The 23220-nt window shown below is 46.6% G+C and overlaps 1 protein-coding gene across 1 annotated transcript; it reads right to left on the bottom strand.

Moving 5' to 3' along the window:
* Positions 1-4600: 4600 nt before the first annotated feature.
* On the bottom strand, positions 4601-22313 carry gpr37b (G protein-coupled receptor 37b). Its single transcript, XM_030342213.1, has 2 exons — positions 20685-22313; positions 4601-5465 (listed from the first exon to the last, which is right to left on the bottom strand). The coding sequence occupies exons 1-2, from the start codon at positions 21786-21788 to the stop codon at positions 4611-4613; spliced, it is 1959 nt and encodes a 652-aa protein (XP_030198073.1). The 5' UTR covers positions 21789-22313; the 3' UTR covers positions 4601-4610.
* Between the last annotated feature and the right edge of the window lie 907 nt (positions 22314-23220).

The raw sequence follows: 23220 nt of genomic DNA, 5'->3' as shown, positions 1-23220 counted from the left end.
TGGTCGTGTTGTGTGGGCTGGGGAACATCTTCGAGAAGACACCCGACACTAATTGCTCCACCGAGCTGGGTGTGGCTTTCGATGGTGGTCGGGGCACAGTGGTTGGGGTATAAATGGGACTAAAAAGGGTGAATGTCAGGGGCTCATTTTTGGAATGATTTTGAGTGGCTACAGGTCAGAAGAACCCTTTGTGAATGCAGTCCGTGTAAAATTCTTCAATCAGTCTCAACAAACTTGCGGTCCGAGGTGTGTGGTGGGGGGGGGGGGGGGAGGGGGGTGGGCAGTAAGGGGGTTAAAAAAAGATTACCTGCTGAAAGGTAATGGTTTCTATCCGCAAGGTTTAACCCATACCTGCTCTTTTATGATCCATGTGTTTTTACTATTCACTTCAAGACTCTTTGGAGGAAAGCATCTGCATAATGATTTGATTTGATGTTATCGTTCATTGAAGGCCTCATGGGAATCTGGAACAATACAAAGTTTAATAGACGTTTCATGGAAACTGTCAATATAAGCCCCCCATCATGTATAAAGACCCCCACAAAGTGTATTTTTAACAGTTTTACATCAATTTAGTATGACTGACAAATGCTGCTATTTTATGCCTTAAACTGTGGGGGGGGGGTCATTTGCAGAATGTACTCGGAAACAACGTGATTGCACAATTTAGCATTATGAGTTTAGAGTGCACTTGTAAAGGGAAAAGGTGTCCATGGCAACAGCACTTCATATCCATTAGCAACAGCAGAGTTACCAGAGAAAAAAAATGGAGAGAAAATGTACATTTAGGATTTTTAATATACAGTTTTCAAGATAAAGATCTTTGATAAACAAGAGGACAGGTTGATTTTTTTGGTTATATAAAAAGCTATTTTAGAAACCAGTGACTAGACTTGCAGACAATAGGGCCTGTACATCACAACGTCAGATCCCAAAGTCCACCTCCATTTTGGAAGCAAAGGACAATGGAATGTTAATATGTTAGGAGTAGTATTTTTTGATCAATGCTTAGTAATTAATCAGGAAATGATTTGTCATTAGTGGGGGGGACATCGTTATGTTTTTAACCGCCGTTGCGTGGAAAAACTAAGTTTTCATTAGCCTGGTTAACGGTATATTTACGATGATTTAGGATTTTATAGAACTACAACTCTCTTGAGTCCTCTCAAAATGGCCGTCGATATGAAGTCAATAGCACTCAATATGGCGTATCGGCAACAAAATATCCCATGATGCACGCTGATGTACAAGCCCTATTTGGTCGTGTGCTTACATTTTCCAAGTATCAAATACAAGACACATTATGCTCCGAGTGAAGTGGAGGATATTTTTAGTTTCAGTTTTTTTCATTTTTTTTAAAACAAACATTTCAATGACTGCTTCACAAGAACCACTTGATCAAATAGTTTGAACCACGTCACTACACACTGAGCCAGTTAAAAATGCTTAGCTATACTCCCGGGAAATATTACGAGAAGTTTCATTCATAAGGAGGCGGTCAGAGTTGGGTTCAGTCGGCATCAACTTCCATCAAAATAAGGTAAAATATTCGGGCATGTTAATCGCTTATATCAATGAAGAGATCACAACACACTTTAGGTAGTAGGGGCAAGAATGTATTAGAGGATATTGGGTGTTGAAACCGGAAAAGGTTCAGCGTTCGATCCCCAATGTCCATAGCCTAACCTAGGCCGTACTTGATTAAATAGGAGTAGATGATGTAAACACACCAGGGTGTGTTCGATCTCCTCATCATCGAATGAGCTTTAACCACCGTTAACTTTAATTAACAACACAGTTATAACATACATTTTGAGTGTCAAAGGGGATTGAGAAACTGTATTGAAATCAGCTTCTGAATGAAGTGCGAGCGAATCAAATCCCTGACCCTAGAGAGCGTGAGAGAGACAGAGAGTGAGAGAGAGACGGAGAGTGAGAGAGAGACCTGGAAATAGTGGGATACTACCACACAAGACGGACAGAGAAAAACGTTTTTTTGTTTGGCAGTGCAGAAGTGTAAACAGCGAGAGAGAGAGAGAGAGCGAGAGAGCGAGAGAGCGAGAGAGAGCAAATGTGATATCGGATTAACGTGTACAGTACCCATTACATCACACCTGGGTCATAGCATTGAGGGCATGGGTGGGGATTAACTGTTCCCAGAATGATGATCATTGATGGTCATTGTCCTTTGTTGGTGTCCCATCATCTTGAGGCATGCATTTCTCATATTGGGAGAAATTTGACACTCAATGACCACACATTTATTATCTCAGATTCAACTGATTTATTAAAACCTAAGAGGTTTGAAATATTTTGTTGAGACTTTTAGATATTCTGAAATATTCAATTAATTTCATTTTTGCATAACATTTTAGAGTCATTATGATTATCTTGATAACAAACTATAATAGGGAAAACCAGAGATTTAAGCCTGAGACTTGCAGGAAAAAATAAACAACTAAGATTAGGGTTTAGTATATACTTTGATGGATACACTGCAATAGGTGTTGAGCAAGGGCAACGGTAAGGTAAGTGGTTCAAGCCGTCTTGTTTGACCCAGGTCTGATGACCTCATTTAAAAATAACCAAACAAAAGAAATATACAGTACAGTACAATTGTAAAATCAGTGAAACTTAAAAAGGAATCCAAAACAATTCATTGGTTCGACCTAAAATGACAATTCAGCTAGGAGTGCAACAACCTTGTGTATAGAAAAATGTCCTTTCAGACATCAAATCACTACTTTTATTCCGGTTTTAGAGCTGACTAACAGCTATCTGTGCATCTAGAGACATCTTGGTAGTCACTGTGATAAAAATAGACTTCCTACTGTTTTTACCCTCAAAGAACCAAATCCTGTGAGACTCGCCCACATCTCTCTTTATTTATTTAACTGTGGTGGTGGATGGTTCACTCTACAAATACTCTCTCCCAAAAATTATATTTATTAAATATCGACTGCCCTCCATGATGTGATTTTAAGTCGAACCGCTGAATTGTTTCGGTTTTCCTTTACATTGCATTCTTCATAGGAGCACCATAGAAGATGTACAGTATACAGTGCACAGTATACATATATTTATATATATATATGTATATATATACAGCCCAAACTGTAAGGCATCATGACACAATGTGACAGTGTAGTGCAGGTACTCTTTGCAGTACCAAGTATTTTTTTCAGAGCCGGTTTCAACCGGTATTCAGTGTAGGTGCAACCCTTGTGTTTACATCGTTCTCGCCTCCTTCCATTCCGATTGTTTCTCAACCGACTGAACGGGTTGTGATTCATCCTCATACGACTCAAACTTTGTCCAACATCTAGTCGGTCCGGTACTATTGCTTTCCATTGATCTCACTCGACCGCAATCCTTCTGGGTTCTCTGCGATTCCCCTCTTTGTTTCCCCATTACTTCAGTTTAAATTCCGAGACCAGCCCAGACATTCAGTGCGATGATTGGATCATTGTTCTCAGTCCTCCAACATCTATAGTCCTCTATCAAAAGGGGAGAGTGTTTGTTGGTTGTCTTTCGATCGCGGACCCCCTTCTTATGGTTTATTCAACAGAAGCATAGACTACAAAAGCCATCGTGGCTCATGTATTTGTGTTTGTGTGTGTGTGTGCAGCCTAACACACTCTGTGTACATTTAGTGGACGAGTAAAGATTTTTTGGGAGTTTTTAAACTGCATTACCAAAAAAAACATGATGACTTGTTATTTTTATAGTGCATAATCTAACATGAGAAAGGGTGGCGTGCATTCAGAACTGTGTTTGGGGCTTCGCATAAAGAACGGGGTGCTGTCGTTTTTTTAAAAACTCAGATGCATACATAACGATTAATACATCTCACAGCACACTATTAGCATAGAAAGCGGTCGGTGCTAACGTATTTTCTACCAAATTTAGCGCCAAACCCAGATACAGGTCTGGCCCAAAGTGTGAGTAAAAGACCTGATTCCAGATTAAAGTGAACCGTAATCCTGAAGCCAGGGGTCTTCAAGGACATTAAGACACCAAAATCTCGGCAACAAAGTGAGACTCTCATTCACTGATTCAAAGGGGGGGGGGGGGGGAAAGGCATAGAATGAGAAAGAGTTTCAGACGCACAAGGCCATGGGAAGGGAGGTTTGTCGGTTTGTAAGTGTTTCGGACAGGATTGCCAAATACTGGAGCCAACCCACAGAGCTGGACTCCGTAAGCACTGACCCTGTTTTCTGGAGCACCTCAGGGCATGTAAATAAGACTGGTTTCGAGTTCTGGTTTGTGTCAGGTAAAAAAAAAAAGAAAGAAAAAAAAGGCATATTGCGTTACCGCCGTAGGAAAAGAAAGTCTGATTGATGATGAAAATCCTTAGGCGTACCCGCCATGTGATTTCTTTTTTTTTTGGTTTACGATTACAAACTCAGCGTTGGTTTGCTCCTCTCTCGTTCCGCCCTCCCGGCTACGCTAGCATACATTACAGGCAACAGGAACCACTAACTAAATCAAACCAAATGAAAAACCCAAACCCCAGCGCCGACTCTCCCATATCCACCAACAGCCCTCCTTCTTCCCCCACCCCCCCCCCACCCCCCCCCCCCCCCCCTCGACCAACCGACTCCGCCCCTTCAGCAGTTGGTGCCCCCGGTGGCGGCGACGGCGGCGGTGGCGGGCGGGGTGTAGTTGCTGAGCTCCCTGCGGATGGTGCTGAAGGGCGACAGCTCCAGCTCGGTGGTGCACTCGTGCTCGTTGTCGTCGCTGCCCGCCGCCGAGGAGGGCGGGGCGTGGCCGGCGCAGCAGCAGCAGCAGCAGCAGTCCAGGAAGGCGCGGCCCAGCGGGCGGCACAGCAGCAGCAGCAGCACCGGCGTGACGGCCGCCCGGCAGAACAGCAGCAGCTGCGACAGGAAGTGCAGGGCGGCCATGGCGCGCTCCGGCACGCCGGCCGCCATGTACGCGGCGGCGATGTTGCAGATGTTCTCGGGCACCACGCAGGCGCCGTACACGATGGCGAGCGCCACCACCGTGCAGTTCATCTGCGACTCCAGGCGGATCTGCTTCTTGTTGCCGCGCACGCTGCTGGCGCGCTCGGCGCGGCGGATCTTGCGCGCCGTGACCAGCGAGCAGCCGATGGTGAAGAGCGTGGGCAGGCAGAAGTAGCAGCCGAAGCACCACCAGAGGCGCGCGCCCTCGTAGGTCAGGCCCAGGACGTAGAGCGTGTCGGGGAGGTCGGCGGAGATGCGGATGACACAGCGCTCGGCCGCGGCCGGCGCGTCCGCGGAGCCCGTCTCCTCGACGACCAGCTGGCGGATCAGGAGCTCGGGCAGGGCCAGGAGCAGGGCGCCGATCCAGATGACGGCCAGCTTGGCGGTGGTGGAAGTGCAGTTCTCGATCATCTCGTAGTACATCTGCACGTTGGTGGCGGCGCGGAAGCGGTCGATGCACAGCGCGCACAGAGTGAAGGTGGTGACGCCCAGCGAGGCCACCTGGTGGGGACACACACGCAGACACACACACACACACACACACAAAGGACCATAAGTCTCCCAAATATGACTTCAAATACAGGAAGCGAATGAAACAAGTGTCGCGCGCTCCCTCTTTATCGCTCTCTCTCTCACACACGCACGCACACGCATGCACATGCAAACACACATACAGACACACACATTCACACACAGACACACACACACACACAAATATACACCGACTCATGGTCAGGTTTATATTGGAACAAATAAATCTTATTTTGGTGAGAAGGTCGATTTATAGAGCTAGGCTTGTATTGAATCCAATTCGTGTCCCTTTGGTCACACAGTAGATATTAGTTTACACTGTGTTACACACACATCAGATATATATAGTTCATATCGACAGAATTCCCTTCGGTGAAGAGACAGGTTTGAGTTTTATATTGAAGCTATCTTCAGGGGTCAGTCATACAGTCTTGGTAGCTTGTTTAAAACTGATAGTAGAGGTGGAACAACGTGTCAGTGTGCTAACCGTGGAGGCAATATGCCTTGTAGCAAACCCAGGTTGGATTACCATCTTCCGGGAAGGACTTCATTACATTCCCTTTTCTTTTAACACGCTTTCTCTTCTCTGCACACTCCCAAAAGGCCCATGAAAACTATTCAAACACATTGCTGCATACAGAACAAGAAATACGGCTGCCAGAGAAACGATTAGCATATAGGACCGACGTGAATGTACTTTCAACCAGATTTAGCTGCATACCCAGATACCTGTTTGGCCCAGCCCAATCCCTATAATGATATATTCATCCAAGCCAACTGCATTTTTAGGATAATAAGATACCGAACAAAACTGAAAAACTGCAATAGTGAAACTCTCTCCCAACTCTCATAAAATGAGGTCCATTAGGAGGGTTTGTAAAAAGAAATATATTTCCCTTTGGCAACGAGATATATATTTTGTTATATTGTGATAAAGCAATTTGTCCTCTGCGAAAAAAATACATGGTTCAACAATACATCGGGAACACCTCAGGAACAAAAGTTAGAATATCTTCTGCTCCGCCAACCGGCAGGATTCCAGGGACATAATAAAGAGCGAGAGAATAACGAAAAAACACTGTTAAACTCTGTTTCCACGTTTTGTATTGTCACACTAATGTAGTGTCGTGCCACAAGTACCACCCATAAACCTCCCTGGTGCTGACAGATTCTGCCCATTCTGCCCTCATAATGGATTCCTTCGATGCTCCTGAATGCGTCACAAAAGCCGGGCTTTAACAGCCGGACCGCGCAAGAACGTGGTTGGTGTCTCTACCTAGCTGCCTGTGCCACCACCACCACCTCCACAAAGAGAAGCGTAATGGGTTGGAGCCCCGGGGGTAGGTGGTGGAGAAACAGCTGTAATTACAAAGGGATCACAATGGGGGAGGATGTAAGCCCCTAACAATGTGTCTGCCGCATCTTCCCTGTGTGTGTGTGTGTGTGTGTGTGTGTGTGTGTGTGTGTGTGTGTGTGTGTGTGTGTGTGTGTGTGTGTGTGTGTGTGTGTGTGTGTGTGTGTGTGTGTGTGTTTTTGGGTTTTTGGGTTTTGTTGCTTTGTGATCTTGGATAATTGCTGACTTTCGAGCATTTTGCGAGAAACAAACACACACACACACACACACACACACACACACACACACACACACACAAGCAAACACACCCTGTATATTTTAATATGCCATTTGTTAGATGCAAAGTCAGCTTTTACTGTATAAGTTATGGCTAATTCCTCATACATAACGGCTTATTAATCAAATGTGATTCCATAATATGTTACAAGAATAACAGCAGTGGACTCTCTCGCCCAGATACAGTCTGGCTTCCATGTGGAAGTGTTTGATAGGAACAGTGATTATCAAGGAAGGGCATCACTCTCTGGGTTAGCCGCTAGCCCTAGCATCTGTTGGACCCACATGTCACACACACACACACACACACACACACACACACACACACACACACACACACACACACACACACACACATTTGGTAAAGGGGGGACAGCTCTCCTGTATAGCTGGGGTGTTTGTGTGTGTACGCAATTTACACACACACACACACACACACACACACACACACACACACACACACACACACACACACACACACACACACACACACACACACACACACACACACACACACACACACACACACACACACACACACAACTGTTCTACTCCCTTTTAACTACCTCTCACCCCCCATCCCTCCCTCCCTCATTATCTCGGCTTCTGTCTCTACCTTCCACCCATTTCCTGTTCCCTCTGCACTCTTTCTTTCTCTCCCTCTTTCTCTCTCTCTCTCTGACAAGTTAAACTGCTCTATCCTCTTTGTCTCTCCTCATCTATTCATCCTCACTTCACCTCTAAGTCTCTCCCTCTCTCTCTCTCTATCTCCCTCTGCCTCTCTCTCTCTCTTGGGTCCTATTTTTCCTCCTCTCACTTTCTCACACTATTCTCTCCCCCACCCTCTCTCCCTCTGCCATTCTGATCTTTTTATTTCATCATAATTACCTCTGAGGTCTCTCTCTCTCTCTCTCTCTCTCTCTCTCTCTCTCTCTCTCTCTCTCTCTCTCTCTCTCTCTCTCTCTCTCTCTCTCTCTCTCTCTCTCTCTCTCTCTCTCTCTCTCTCTCTCTCTCTCTCTCTCTCTCTCTCTCTCTCTCTCTCTCTCTCTCCCTCTGTCTTTTGGTGTTCTGCTATCATCTCTCTCTCTCCCTCTGTCTTTTGGTGTTCTTCTATCATCTCTCTCTCTCTCTCTCTCTCTTTTGGTGTTCTGCTATTTCTCTCTCTCTCTTTCTCATTTCTTTGTAGTTTCTTCATCCCTCTCTTCCTTTACCTCCCATAACTTCATTATGACAGCCAGTGTCCAGATGGCCCAGTGAAGCATGACTCACTCACTCACACACACACAAACATGCCTCTCACACACACACAAACATACACACGCACACACAAAAACATGCCTCTCTCACGCACAAATAAAAATGCACACTCACACACGAAAAACATGCCTTTACGCACGCACACACACACACTTACAAAAACATGCGTCTCACACAGATACACATTCACACACAGGCACACACAAACGCACATTCAAACACACACACACACACACACACATCCAGGGCAGTTACGGGATCTGCACATGTGTACTAACACACGATTTGTTACTGATTCACACACACATAACTCACACACAACCATAATCATATGTCTGCAGATACTGGATCTGTATGTACACACACACACACACACACACACACACACACACACACACACACACACACACACACACACACACACACACACACACACACACACACACACACACCCCAACAGCTGCGCATGGAGGTATAATTGTGGCTAATGAGAGGAAGTGGTACCCAGAGAGCAGAGGGGGTCAGTGGGTCAGAGGGACAGGAAGCAGGCTCTGAGCTCCAGACATCTGTCGTAATGACTTGATCATATTAACACTGCACAAAATACACACACCAACACACAGACACACACACACACACACACACACACACACACACACACACACACACACACACACACACACACACACACACACACACACACACACACACACACACACACACACACACACACACACCAAAAAATCCAACCTACCTCGTCTTTAAACAGTGTTTTAAATCATGATAAAGTCTTGTTTTATGATAGTTCGATGACAACATTTTAGATAAGCCAATTTGAGATTGACTGACTAATATATTTTACACCTTTTTGTAAAATATATGGTTTTAATCTCAATCAAACTACAAGCTAGGTGTATCGCATAATAAACATCCTACGTATCTTTCATGTTTCAAACTCATGGCAGACACCCACACACACGCACACACAAAACACACACACACACACACACACACACACACACACACACACACACACACACACACACACACGACCACACACACACACAATTCATATGTGTCCCTTCTGTGCAGTTGGGCACAAGAACACACATGCACACCACACACAAACAACCGTAACCCTTATTATAAGTATGTGCTCCATAAAGTATGAATGTGTATGGGGTCTATAATTGTTTGTATACAAGCATGAGCAAGTAGGGTTGGTCTCCGAGCTTGCGGTAGTCAAGGATAAGAGGAGCGAGCGACAGACAAAAGAGAGTACAGCGACCACAAAAACAACTGCAACGGAGAGACAACGCAGAACAGAGCTGGAAGCGGCCGAACAAGTCATTCAGTATGAAGGCGAAACAATGGCGCACTCACAAACAAGTCAGCCCGGGAGAGAGAGAGAGAGGGCGAGAGACATTCTGGGATGAAAGGAAACATGAGGGAGATGAGGGAGATGAGGTAGGTGGTAACTTCCGATAATAGAGCGAGTATGTTGGCGTTTTCTCTAGGACAGCCTTGTTCTTGCCATGCTATCTTACTAACACTCTCTGAAAACGATAGAAATAAATGTTGAATTATGAGTAGTATTATCAGTACTAGCAATAGTAGTAGCAGTAGTAGTAATAGTGGTAGTGGTAGTAGTAATAGAAGTACTGATAGAAGTGGTACTAGTAGTAGTAGTAGACATAGTAGTAGTAGTACTAATAGAAGTAGTAGTATAAGTCCTGATATTAGTGATATCAGTACTGGTAGTACTGGTAGTAGTAGTTCCAGTATAGTAGCAATAATAGCAATTAAAACTATGATGGCATCTCTTTATCATTGCCAACAACAATTTTCATCCAATATGACTCCAACCCACAACAGAATGACCAGAGGCCATCACAGTATCTCTAAAAAGCAGTTGGAAACATATCTAGTACAAATACACCAAACCAAACAAATAAACGAAAGCTAGCTAGCTGCAGCTGTCATGGCCGATTCTTCGACCTGCACCACAGGTGAGAGAGACATGTCCCCCGGCCACGGTGCTTTTAAACAACAGCCCATTAACTTCCTGATTAATGGCGCGGTGAGCCAGTCGCAGCGCCACCCCATGCCTTTCATTGGGGTCTGGCAGCGACTGGTGGAGCCACCATGGCTCTATCGGGTCCAGAGCCGCTGTCACCCATAATGGCCGTTATCAGGTGATGGATGGGCAACGGTGGACGCACAATTCACAAAACACACACACAGACACACAGACACACACACACACACACACACACACACACACACACACACACACACACACACACACACACACACACACACACAATATACACCATTTACGTTACACATAGGCAAAACACATTCGAAAAAAAGCAACATCCAAGGAAAAAGATACAAGCAATAAGGACAATAAGTCTCCCAAATATGACTTCAAATACAGGAAGCGAGTGAAACAGTCTCTCGCTCTCCCTCTTAACTCTCTCTCTCTCTTTCTCTCACACACACACACACACACACACACACACACACACACACACACACACACACACACACACACACACACACACACACACACACACACACACACACACACACACACACACAATATACACCATTTACGTTACACATAGGCAAAACACATTCGAAAAAAAGCAACATCCAAGGAAAAAGATACAAGCAATAAGGACAATAAGTCTCCCAAATATGACTTCAAATACAGGAAGCGAGTGAAACAGTCTCTCGCTCTCCCTCTTAACTCTCTCTCTCTCTTTCTCTCACACACACACACACACACACACACACACACACACACACACACACACACACACACACACACACACACACACACACACACACACACACACACACACACACACAGAGCTGTGGGACTGAAGAGGCTTCCAGCTGCAGTCTTTCCCAGAGTGCACTTGGTTTGACCCAGTGCTGTCTGACCCAGGACATTACTCACATATACCCTTAACTTATTAACCGCTCGGCAGTCCGTACATGAGTGTCTGTGTGTGTGTGTGTCTACATGAGTAAGTGTAAACTGTGTTTGTGCGTGTGTGTGTGTGTCTGTGTGTGAGATTGTGTTTATCTTAGCTCTACCATCAACCAACAAACTGCCACAGTATGTATGAGTGATTGTGAACTATAGGTGTGTGTGTGTGTGTGTGTGTGTGTGTGTGTGTGTGTGTGTGTGTGTGTGTGTGTGTGTGTGTGTGTGTGTGTATGTGTGTGTGTGTGTGTGTGCGTGTGTGTGTGCGTGTGTATATGTATGTGTGTCTATTATCTCAGCCGTACCAACAACTGTGTGTAGCTTAGTTGAGTGAGTGTAAACTCTATGTGTGTTTATGTGCATGTGCGTGTGTGTGTGTGTGAATGTGTGCGTATGTGTGTGAATACGTGTATGTGCGCTAATATATGTATGGGTGTGCATGCAGATGTGTGTGTCTCCGTGTGTGTGTGCAAGCGTACATGCAACACAAGCCCATAGGTGTGTCAAGACAATGTATCATTACACACACGCTCTAAATCTGGCCGGAGGAAGAAGCACGCCATGTTGGATTATTAATGGTTGTGGAGGGGCCAAAGCTTCATGTTTTACACATACCATCAGCTAGAAACTTGTGTTTCAAAACGTCCCTCCATTTTGCACCAACGCAAGATGTACCCTTATGAGAATGTCTCTTATCACTTCCACAATTTGTATCTTTTATCCGAATAGTCCCTAAAATTCTTAAACTATAGCTTTTTTTAAGAAAACCCTTATCCACGCTGATGGGTTTAATATTAAACATTGCAGATGCCATTCGATTTTACACACTGTAACTTAAATGTTTGGTTGAACTGTTAAATGTACTAGACGTACATTATCCTGTGTTGAATTCCAACATGTTGTGGCTACACATTGTGTTATGTTGAGTTGAATTGTAACCCGTGTTACCCTGTGTAACATGTTCATGTTCACATGTTAAATTCGAACACTTGTTCGAATTTGTTCGGTACATATCAATTACACAATCGCATCTTATGTATGCGTGTTGTGTGCATTATCATGTGATCAATACGAACATGTGGAATGTTAGCATTAGTATTGTTAGCATGAGGAAATACGTTCACATTATCCTCTTGAAGTGATTTGACCCTAACACATTGTCGATGTATTCATGTTATTCTACTGAGTTTAGTTAACATGTGGAAGCTTCCCATTATCCTTCTGAAGTGAGTTGAACCCTAACCTATAGTAGGTGTGTTCATGTTATTCTACTGAGTTGAGTCCTAACATGTGGAAGGCTACATTATCCTCCTGAAGTGAGTTGAACCCTAACCTATAGTAGGTGTGTTCATGTTATTCTACTGAGTTGAGTCCTAACATGTGCTCTGTGCTCCCTGGGCGGCCTGGATGGTGGATTCTCTCCTCTACACCCTCAGAGAGAACAGCTGGTAGGCGTTCTCTTCTAGGTCACTGCATGCTGTCTCTAGGTGTTATGTCTGGGGCACACGGTCTGCTCTCTGGCTCTCTGCACACCTCCCCCCTTCCTCTACGTGTACACTTCTACCTACACCTTTCCCTTTCTCTATCTAAATCCATGCACACCTCTCTCCGAATAGTCCTCTCTATCCCTCTCGTTCTGTCTCTCCAACTAAAGGTACCTCTCTCTCTAACTATACCCTTATCTCAAACTAAATGTACATCTCTCTCTATCTATACTCTCTCTCTCCAACTAAATGTACATCTCTCTCTTACTAGACTCTCTCCAAGTAAATGTACATCTCTCTCTAATTATACTCTCAAACTAGAGGTACATCTTTCGCTAACTACACTCTTTCTCTAACTGCTTGTACATCTCTCATACTCTCGTACTATATCTCTCTCTGTAGCTTTAACTATATACAAGCATACTTCTCACTTCTGTAGTTCTAACTATATACATTGCTATATACTGTATATGCAACCACATATTTAACAAACGCTACATCTATCTTTATTAATATCATCATTTATAACTCAATCTTACGCAATGTTTAGATCCCAATTCTATTTCTCCCCAACTCTCTCTCTTCCTTCCTCTCTCCCTTCCTCTCTCCCTCTCCCACTCCGTCTATCTTATTCTGCGTATTGGTTGCACTTGTAATCACGTCTGTGCCGTTCAGTTCTGCTCTACTTGTGCTCTACATAGGACTGAAAAGGATTGAAGGTTCCAGTTCTGCTGCTATCACTGGTGGGACCGATGTACAGTCAGAACGCTGTTGTTTTATACAATACGTTATGTAAAGTACTAAGGTTAGGAACCTCTTTTGTTTTTGTATATCCTTATGTTGACTTGAGTTCTGTTTTGGATCAGGTTAATTTTTTACCTTGCTTTGTAAAATATTTCCTTCAAAACGGAAATATGTGAAGCTCTTCCATTTCAGGCGTTGTTCAATTCAGTTTATTTGACTGGTTCTGTACATCATTCCAACCCTTTCATTTTGATATTACTTTAATCTGTAGCACTGTGCTAGCCTCAGCGCTAAAACCTGTAGCGCTGCACCATAGATCGTATCGTGTTTCGCTAACATTATCGTACGGGGGGCCTAGCAAGGGGGGCCATCTGTTTGTGTTATCAGTTCCCATTTGCATGCATAATTATCAATCTGCTTAATTGGGCGGACCAGCTATGTCTCCCGGAGCCTAGCATGCCTCATGATTTGCTTCCAGACAAAGAGTTGAGCACATGGACTAACGAACAAGCATTCTGCACCACCGGCAATTATATAGGCGGGATCATTTATATAAATATTCCAATTAGGCGTCTTTGTCATGCCTTTTAGACAGGCAAGGTAATAAATAAGGGGTGACTTTAGCGAGGGGTTAATGTGTGTGTGTGTGTGGGTGTGGGTGTGGTTGTCTGTGTGTGTGTGTATGGGGGGGGGGGGGGGCTAATATGGGGGCTGCTGCTAGTGCATTATCTCGGGAATAAATGCATTCTTTGTTTTTTGATTTACACCTGCAACCATGTGCCGGTGACTATGTGTGTGTGTGTGTGTGTGTGTGTGTGTGTGTGTGTGTGTGTGTGTGTGTGTGTGTGTGATACGTCTCGAGTACATTCATCTATTCTTCTCCATTTGATTTGATTTACTAGTAGTCTATACCCCTACTCAGGTTCATTGTGTGTGCGTGTGTGTGTGTGTATGTGTTTGTGTGCGCGCGCGTGTGTGTGTGTGTGTGTGTGTGTGTGTGTGTGTGTGTGTGTCCTCCCCCTGTGGCTTGTTTCTAATCACAGAGAACTGATGCAGAGAAACGGAGCAGGAGGGAGAGATGGATAAAGATAGAGAGAGCCGGGAGAGAGATACAAAGACAAAGAGAATATTAGAGAGATGGAGATGGAGGGGGGGGGAAGAGAGAGAGAGAGAGAGAGAGAGAGAGAGAGAGAGAGAGAGAGAGAGAGAGAGAGAGAGAGAGAGAGAGAGAGAGAGAGAGAGAGAGAGAGAGAGAGAGAGAGAGAGAGAGAGAGAGAGAGAGAGAGAGAGAGAGAGAGATGAAGGGATAGAGAGATAAACAGAGAGAGACAGGGAGAGGGAAAGAGAAAGCGAACAAGAGAGCGAGAGATCAGGTTTGTGATTGGAAGGATGGCTATCGCACCAATCTAGGGGAACAGCACACCCAACTGTGTGTGTCTGTGTGTGACTGTGTGTGCGTGTGTGTCCATAATACTTTTTGTCAAATCAAATCTGTCTGTGTCATTTTACCAACATGAGAATAAAGAGAAAGGAGAGAAAGAGAGTATTTGTGATTGCTTGTGTGTGAGTGAGTGAGTGGATTTGTTTGTGCATGTACACACATGCACACACAAATCCACTTTGTGTGTGCATGTGTGTGCATGCACACACATCTGCCAGACATACATCTGCCAGGCTGATGTATGTCTTGCCTTTACCCCCAATCTCAACCCAATACGTTGAGACACCTGTGGCTCCCAATGTGTGTCTCTACCCCTCTCTCCCTCTTCATCTCTTTTCGCTCCATGTGCACCCCACCATTAATCTCCCTCTCGCTCTCCCTCTGTCCGCTCTCTCTTTCAAGCTCTCTCTCTATTTAAATCTCTCCTTCTCTATTTCAAACTCTCTCTCCCTCTCTCTCTTAAACAGCCTCCCTTGTTCGGCCTTGCTCTCTCTCTCTCTCTCTCTCTCTCTCTCTCTCTCTCTCTCTCTCTCTCTCTCTCTCTCTCTCTCTCTTTCTCTCTCTCTCTGGGACACAACACCTCGCCAAAAGACCCCCTGTGGTGGGGACTGGAATAGACTACTTATGGGGTTGTTACCTCCTGCATCATAAATATGCATGACCTATAAATGTATACCTACAACGGCATACATTTCTTTGTCATCGAACCTACAACCTGGAAACATTCTTTGTCATCAAAACAAAAACGACAACAATTGGATCGGTTGCAGAGTAGCTCTGGGAGTCAGAGCTACTCTCATTCTAATTCTACTCTTAAATTCAACGAAGAATGATGCACGTTCCCATGTGCGTTATTCCTAATGCTCAAGGTTTCCCGCTGTTTCCGTGTCACACGGATGGATTAAGGATCAACTTTAACGTCACAAAATTACGTTTATGTTGTCGTGTGAGCGATACCACAAGACGGAGAGACGGATGACCTCGATAAGTGCACACTGCGATGCCACTCGTTTACAGAGGTGTCTTAGCATGGATCATCATGATGGAGATATATCCGCTTTAAGGGGACTTGACAGATTCAAAAGGGACTGAATGTTCGCAAAGCAGAAAGGGCGGTAAATAACTGCTGGTGGCGGTAAAAGAAGACTTATGACTTGTAGAGGTGACAGACGGTAACGGTTTATTGTGAACGGTGTTTATGTCGCTTTGACTGCAACAACGTCGCTAAATACCGCAGCTTGTATCCCGATTTTACGAACCAAAACTGGCTCTGTAGCGTATTTTCCCCAAGCGGCTTAAATGTTGATTTCTCCCAACACAAAGACTTCAAAGAAAACGATGTATACAATCAGTGGCAGCCTTATAAGCTGCACCTGTTCACAAGCTTATCGAGTTTATGCCAATTTTTTTATCAGTTAAAGGGGACATATTATACCACCAGGTGTGAGTGTGATTAGCCTTACAAGTCGTTTCGAAAATCTGCCCCTTTATGACATTACCGACATTACTATGGCGTGTCCACCTAGATCTGAGCTGGATAGATAAGTCTACCAGCCTACCCAGTGGACTGAAGTAAACGTTGCGCATCTATCCAGCACAGACACGCCCAATAGTGATGTCATATGGGGCAGATTTTCGAAACGGCTTGTTAGGCAAATCTCACTCACACTTGGTGGCATAATATGTCCCCTTTAAGACAATTTAAGACACACTGAGCTCAACTCACGACGAGATCACAGAGACTGGATCCTTAATGTAGTAAAGAAAGTGCTGTCTGAGACTTACTTCCTTTTTTTAAAATCTAATCAGCCAATCATGTTGTTCCGGACAGATTTAGAAAGATGAACCTAATGAAGTGGCCACTGAGTGTAGTGTATGCCATTTATGAGACAGAAAATGTCCTAACCCATATCTAGTTGCCAGGCGAAATGACTAGCAACTCTAAGCCGTTTCTCTCTTCACTCGACGGTCAAAGGCAGGGAGCAAAAAGAGGGAAAGGCATGACATTTTTGTCAACATTACGGTTTGTTTGGCTGTCACATTGCTTCTCCTTCCGTGCCACAGAGTGGTAGGCGCTCCACCTTTCTGTCCTTGAATCAGGGCAAGGACAGGATGCTTCCAGCGTTCGGCACTGAAATATAAAACGATGTACCCGGCCTCCTACAGAAGCTCCTCCGGTCTACAGCGACAAACCCCCGGCCTGTTGGCTCTACTCTCGTCACCTCTTGCGTGCACGCTCCTACGCGTCTTCCTTTGTGTGTGTGTCTGCAGCTGAATGAGTTTTAAGTGTGCGTGCGTGTGCGTGTGTGTGTGTGGCCACATTCCAAGCCAAATGTTGAATTATCTAGTGGTTGAATTTGGGTTAAGTGAAGAATTAAGGTGCTCCAGACTGATTCCATGGATGTATTAGTGTGTGTGTACGTGTGTGCGTGTGAGTGCGTGCGTGTGTGCGTGTGATGGAAGCGAGGGAGGGGCTGTCTTGGTGTGTGTGAGTGGAATGGGTCTAGGTTGAACACTCCACAAAGCCTTAGGCTACATTACGCATGGGCTGATCTGACACACGTGCACGCGCACTTGCATACGAACACACACACACACACACACACACACACACACACACACAAGACACTTTAAACTACACACTGGGGAGATATGCAGTCCGGGCACACATGTCACAGTATACACACGCGAGAGGGCTAATAGCCTTCCTCCCTGCAACTCAAAACACACACACACACACACACACACACACACACACACACACACACACACACACACACACACACACACACACACACACACACACACACACACACACACACACACACACCCCTCAAATACATTTCAACCATAAAGTCTTATCCCTCCATGTGTGCAGTCTTCAAGGCTAGCTTACAGTCCAGTTGAGCTTGCTTCTCGCTAGCTTGTGGCTAGCGTTATCCTGTAGTAGTTGCTAGCGTTTAAAGAAGTACTATATAGATATTGCATGCTTATTTATTCTGTATGTCTCCCATGCTGGCAAACCCTATTTGCAACATGCATGACCTTTACTAGCAGTACTGAGGAATACATCAACATGTTTGGCTTCTATTTATATAAGAGGACAGGGACCCACAATGCATGTCGCTTTACAAAGAGATGCTCGGTAATGTAATCTTCCACAATTCCTATTATTCTACTCCTTCAGAAGAGCGTACTTTTAGACGATAGTTGCGTAGTTATTTTCCCCGTGAATAATATCCTTAAAAGCGAATGAAAGACAACGCTATTTAAAAAGTTTTGTTTTCATGTGCAGATAATCAGAAAGGAACACTGTGATCTACTCATGGACCATACACACACACACCGACATCGAGACATATTCATTACGAGCCCTTAGCATCCCCTCCCATATAAGCTGAGAGGCCTTGGTAGTATAGTGAAGCTGGGTTCAGTATAGTGGGGCTGGGTTCAGTATAGTGGGGCTGGGTTCAGTATAGTGGGGCTGGGTTCAGTATAGTGAAGCTGGGTTCAGTATAGAGCTGGGTTCAGTATAGTAGGGCTGGGTTCAGTATAGAGGTGCTGGGTTCAGTATAGAGCTGGGTTCAGTATAGTGGGGCTGGGTTCAGTATAGTGGGGCTGGGTTCAGTATAGTGGAGCTGGGTTCAGTATAGTGGAGCTGGGTTCAGTATAGTGGGGCTGGGTTCAGTATAGTGGAGCTGGGTTCAGTATAGTGGGGCTGGGTTCAGTATAGTGGGGCTGGGTTCAGTATAGAGCTGGGTTCAGTATAGTGGAGCTGGGTTCAGTATAGTGGGGCTGGGTTCAGTATAGTGGGGCTGGGTTCAGTATAGTGGAGCTGGGTTCAGTATAGTGGGGCTGGGTTCAGTATAGTGGGGCTGGGTTCAGTATAGTGGGGCTGGGTTCAGTATAGTGGGGCTGGGTTCAGTATAGTGGGGCTGGGTTCAGTATAGTGAAGCTGGGTTCAGTATAGAGCTGGGTTCAGTATAGTGGGGCTGGGTTCAGTATAGTGAAGCTGGGTTCAGTATAGAGCTGGGTTCAGTATAGTGGGGCTGGGTTCAGTATAGAGCTGGGTTCAGTATAGAGGGGCTGGGTTCAGTATAGTGGGGCTGGGTTCAGTATAGTGAAGCTGGGTTCAGTATAGTGGGGCTGGGTTCAGTATAGTGGGGCTGGGTTCAGTATAGAGGTGCTGGTATGGGAGTGGATGTTGAATGTGACACCAGGGACACAACAATAGAGACTCCTATGCAGAAAGGCAGGGAACAAGAGAAGATCGGTAAACAACCTGCTGCATTCATCCCTACCGAAACTAGGACTGAGTATGTGGGTGTGTGTGTGTGTGTGTTCAAGGTCTGCATGTGTGTGGTCGTTCTATCGTTTCATTTGTCTCTCATGTCTTAGGGGTTTGGATGGGAGAGTCTCTCTCTCTCTCTCTCTCTCTCTCTCTCTCTCTCTCTCTCTCTCTCTCTCTCTCTCTCTCTCTCTCTCTCTCTCTCTCTCTCTCTCTCTCTCTCTCTCTCTCTCTCTCTCTCTCTCTCTCTCTCTCTCTCTCCCCCTTCACTGCATCTTGTTTACAGACCAGTCTTCCAGTCTAGTCTGAATAAATAATACCACTATACTCTGAAATCCCTCTCCCCCAATCAATCTCCACCATTACCATTCCCCCAGAATCCTCCTAGATTAGAAACGCCTGCGTTTATCCAGGACACGTCTATTCCCGCAGGCCAAACAAGTAAGTGACATTTATCATGCTCCATTGACGACTCATTAGCCATGCAGATGCTATTAGGTCACACACACAAACACAAGGCCACACACGCCCATCCAAACACACACACACACACACACACACACACACACACACACACACACACACACACACACACACACACACACACACACACACACACACACACACACACACACACACACAAGGCCACACACGCCCATCCAAACACACACACACACAAACAAAATCAGCTCTTCTGACACATCCAGTGACATCATAACACAACATCCTGGCTTTCAGTTTGTTGTTCAGAGTCTCATGTTACGTTGAAATAAGAGGGTCTGCCTTAAAGGGATTTGAGATGCATAAGGTGAAGTAGAGTATGTAGAGTAGACTACAGTAGATAGACTTCAGTACGGAATAGAAGCATGGAGTGTAGTCTACAGTAGATTTAGAATAGAAGCATGTAGAGTCAACTACAGGAGATTTCAGTATGGAATAGAAGCATGTACATTCACTACAGAGAGCTAGACTACAACATGGGATCCAAGCATCTAGTGTACAGTAGACTTCAGTATGGGATAGAAGCATGGATAGTAGACTACAGTAGACTACAGTATAGAATAGAGCATGCAGAGTAGACTCCAGTAGAGTACACTACACATATAATAACATGCAGAATATAGTACAACAGAGAAGATGGCAATAGAATAGCATAGAGTAGAACAGAGTACAATAGAGTACAATACTAAAGTACAATAGGGTGGACAAAGCGTAGATCAGTCTAGAGTGGGACAGGTTAGAGATGGGCTACAGTAGATCAGAACAGGGTACACTCAGTAGAGAACATCATAGCATAGAGGGACAGAATAGACTAGAGTAGACTACGGTAGCATAGGACGGCCTTACCTCCAGATAGGGCACCACCTTGCAGGTGAAGTCACCCAGCAGCCAGGACTTTGTGAGCTCGTGGAACACCACCATGGGCAGGCAGAAGAAGATCAGCACAAAGTCCCACACGGCCAGGTTTGCCAGCAGTGAGTTGGAGATGCTCTTCATGTAGTAGTTCTGGCACACGATGCACAGGATGGCGATGTTGCCCGCGATGCCCACCAAGAAGATGACCCCGGCCACGCAGACGATGGCGTACGCCCCGTACGTCTCGCCGGTCACCGGGTAGAAGGGATTCCGGATCTCGCTCTGCGGGAAGTCCTGCGGGTTCGGCGGCGTCATCGGCGTGGCGTCCCACGGGTTGCTCTCCTCCTCGCCGTACGTCATGAACTCCACGGGGCGCCGCGTGAAGGAGTCCGGGGGCGGGTCGGTGGAGGAGAGCGCCGCGGGTCTGGGCAGCGGTTCCCATGGCGACGCCTGGAGAGCCATGGGGCTTTTGTTCGCATGGTTTCGGCCCCTTTTGGAGCCTTTCTTCTGCTCGTCCTTTGTGCCCCTCTTGCGCCTGTCGCTCTCCTCATTCTGTTGTTCCCGACCCCCCCATCGGCCCGTGGAGGGGGACTTATCAAGGGATCTCCGCGCGCTAATCCCAACGCTTCCCAGCGCGGGAATGTCGCCGTTCGCCTGCAACTTTCTCCTCTTGTGGTGAGGCGACGCGTCCCTGGATGAGTTTACGATCCCCGTCGAGACGTCTTTAAAGTTGTACCCCCCTTTACTCCTCTCGGCGGGGGTCCCCACCACCGCCGCCGCTCTCCTTCGAGAGTGAGTGGAGTTGACGGAGGTGATGGGTGGTGCTCCGGGGCGCACCTGCGTCTCCAGAGAGGAGGAGGACACACCTGTGGCGGAGGACGAGGGCGCTGCCTTGAGGGGCGCGCGGTGGTCGCGATGGTCGGGACCCTCCCGCGGGGGAACGTGAAACGTCCTGTGGTGAAACGTTCCGTTCTCGGCGTCATCGTCGGTGCCGCCGCGACCCGGTCCCGGTGCGAGCGCGAGCCCGTGCTGGCTCCTCAGAGCCTCCAGCAGCTCCACGTTGGCCAGAAACAGGAAGAACGGGAGGTAGTGCATGGTCCACGATGACGGCACACCGGTTAGTAATCCCGGTTAAACGTCAAAACAAACACACCGCAAAAATACGCTCCCAGTCGATCAGTCGACACCCATCACTGGGCGATCTGAGATAGGAGCACAAAGCGCCTCGGGTGTGTGTGTGTGCGTGTGTGTGTGTGTGCGTGTGCGTGTGTGCGTCTGTGTGTTTGCGTGTAGGGCTGGGGGGGGGGATCCAGAAACGTCCAATAAACTTCAGGACATCATATTTTGTCAGCAGCTGTGTTCGGTTTGTATCCTCCAGAGAAAGAGAGAGCTCCAACAGCGGGGCTCCTCGTCCCCTCCGTCCCCGTCGACCTCGCCTCCTTCCCGGCCGCTTCTCAAAGCGTCCCCCGCCGGAAAGACTGGAGACGCCGATGGAGAGTCCCGAAGCAACACCGCCGAGGACCAACGACAGATGGATGTGTGTGTGTGTGTGTGTGTTTGTGAAAAGGGAGAGAGGGAGAGAAGGAGAGAGAGAAAGACACACACACACACACACACACACACACACACACACACACACACACACACACACACACACACACACACACACACACACACACACACACACACTCACACACAGATAGAGGAGAGTGAGAGACAGATAGTGATATGAGAGTTACAGCAAAGAAAGATAGAAAGAGAAAGAGAGCGATACAGAAACAGAGAGAGAGAGAGAGAGAGAGACACACATTGCGTTCAAACTAATCCAATCGCGCCGAGCAAAAAGATGTGTTGCATCTTGCACAACGTGGCTCGTGCAATCAGAGCACACACACTAACACACGCACATATACGCGCAAACACACGCACGCATAAACCCTCCGTTGCTTGAATAATATCCGCCGCGCGTCACGCTCGGTTCCGCATGTGTTCTGTGTGGGTTTGGTCTTCTCGAGGCATCAGCGGCATTGCGGTGCTGCCGACAGACTGGGAGCGCAACGTGTGGGAGAGAGAGAGAGAGAGCGAGCGAGCGAGCGAGCGAGCGAGCGAGCGCGAGAGAGAGAGAGACTGTGAGAGAGCAAAGGGGGTGGGGGGTATCGAGTCGAGGCGCGGCTTTCGGCCACTCTTGTCGCTTCCTGGTCTGCGTCCAGCCTCTCCTCTTCTCTCCCCTCCTCTCCTCTCTCCTCGTTCCCTCTCCACGGTGGGTAGGGCATCGGGGTAGAATGTGTGGAAGAAAAAGAAGAAGAAGAAGAAGAAATAAATGACCTCCCCTGGCGGCTAACCCCGATCTGTCACTCCTCATCTATCAAGGAGCATCAGCCCCCCGCCCCCCCCCCCCCCCCGACCCCCCCTCTACCCACGCCTACCCCGAGGCAGACTACACGCTGTAGCCGCTGGCTGAACGCGCCGTCCGTCGGCAGCCACGCCCGACTAGCCGCGTTAACGATGGACGATGACACCGTGGACG

The sequence above is a fragment of the Gadus morhua genome, chromosome 19, assembly GCF_902167405.1.
Source record: "Gadus morhua chromosome 19, gadMor3.0, whole genome shotgun sequence".
In the NCBI taxonomy this organism is placed as follows: Eukaryota; Metazoa; Chordata; class Actinopteri; order Gadiformes; family Gadidae; genus Gadus; species Gadus morhua.
This window is presented reverse-complemented; position numbering and strand designations above follow the sequence as displayed.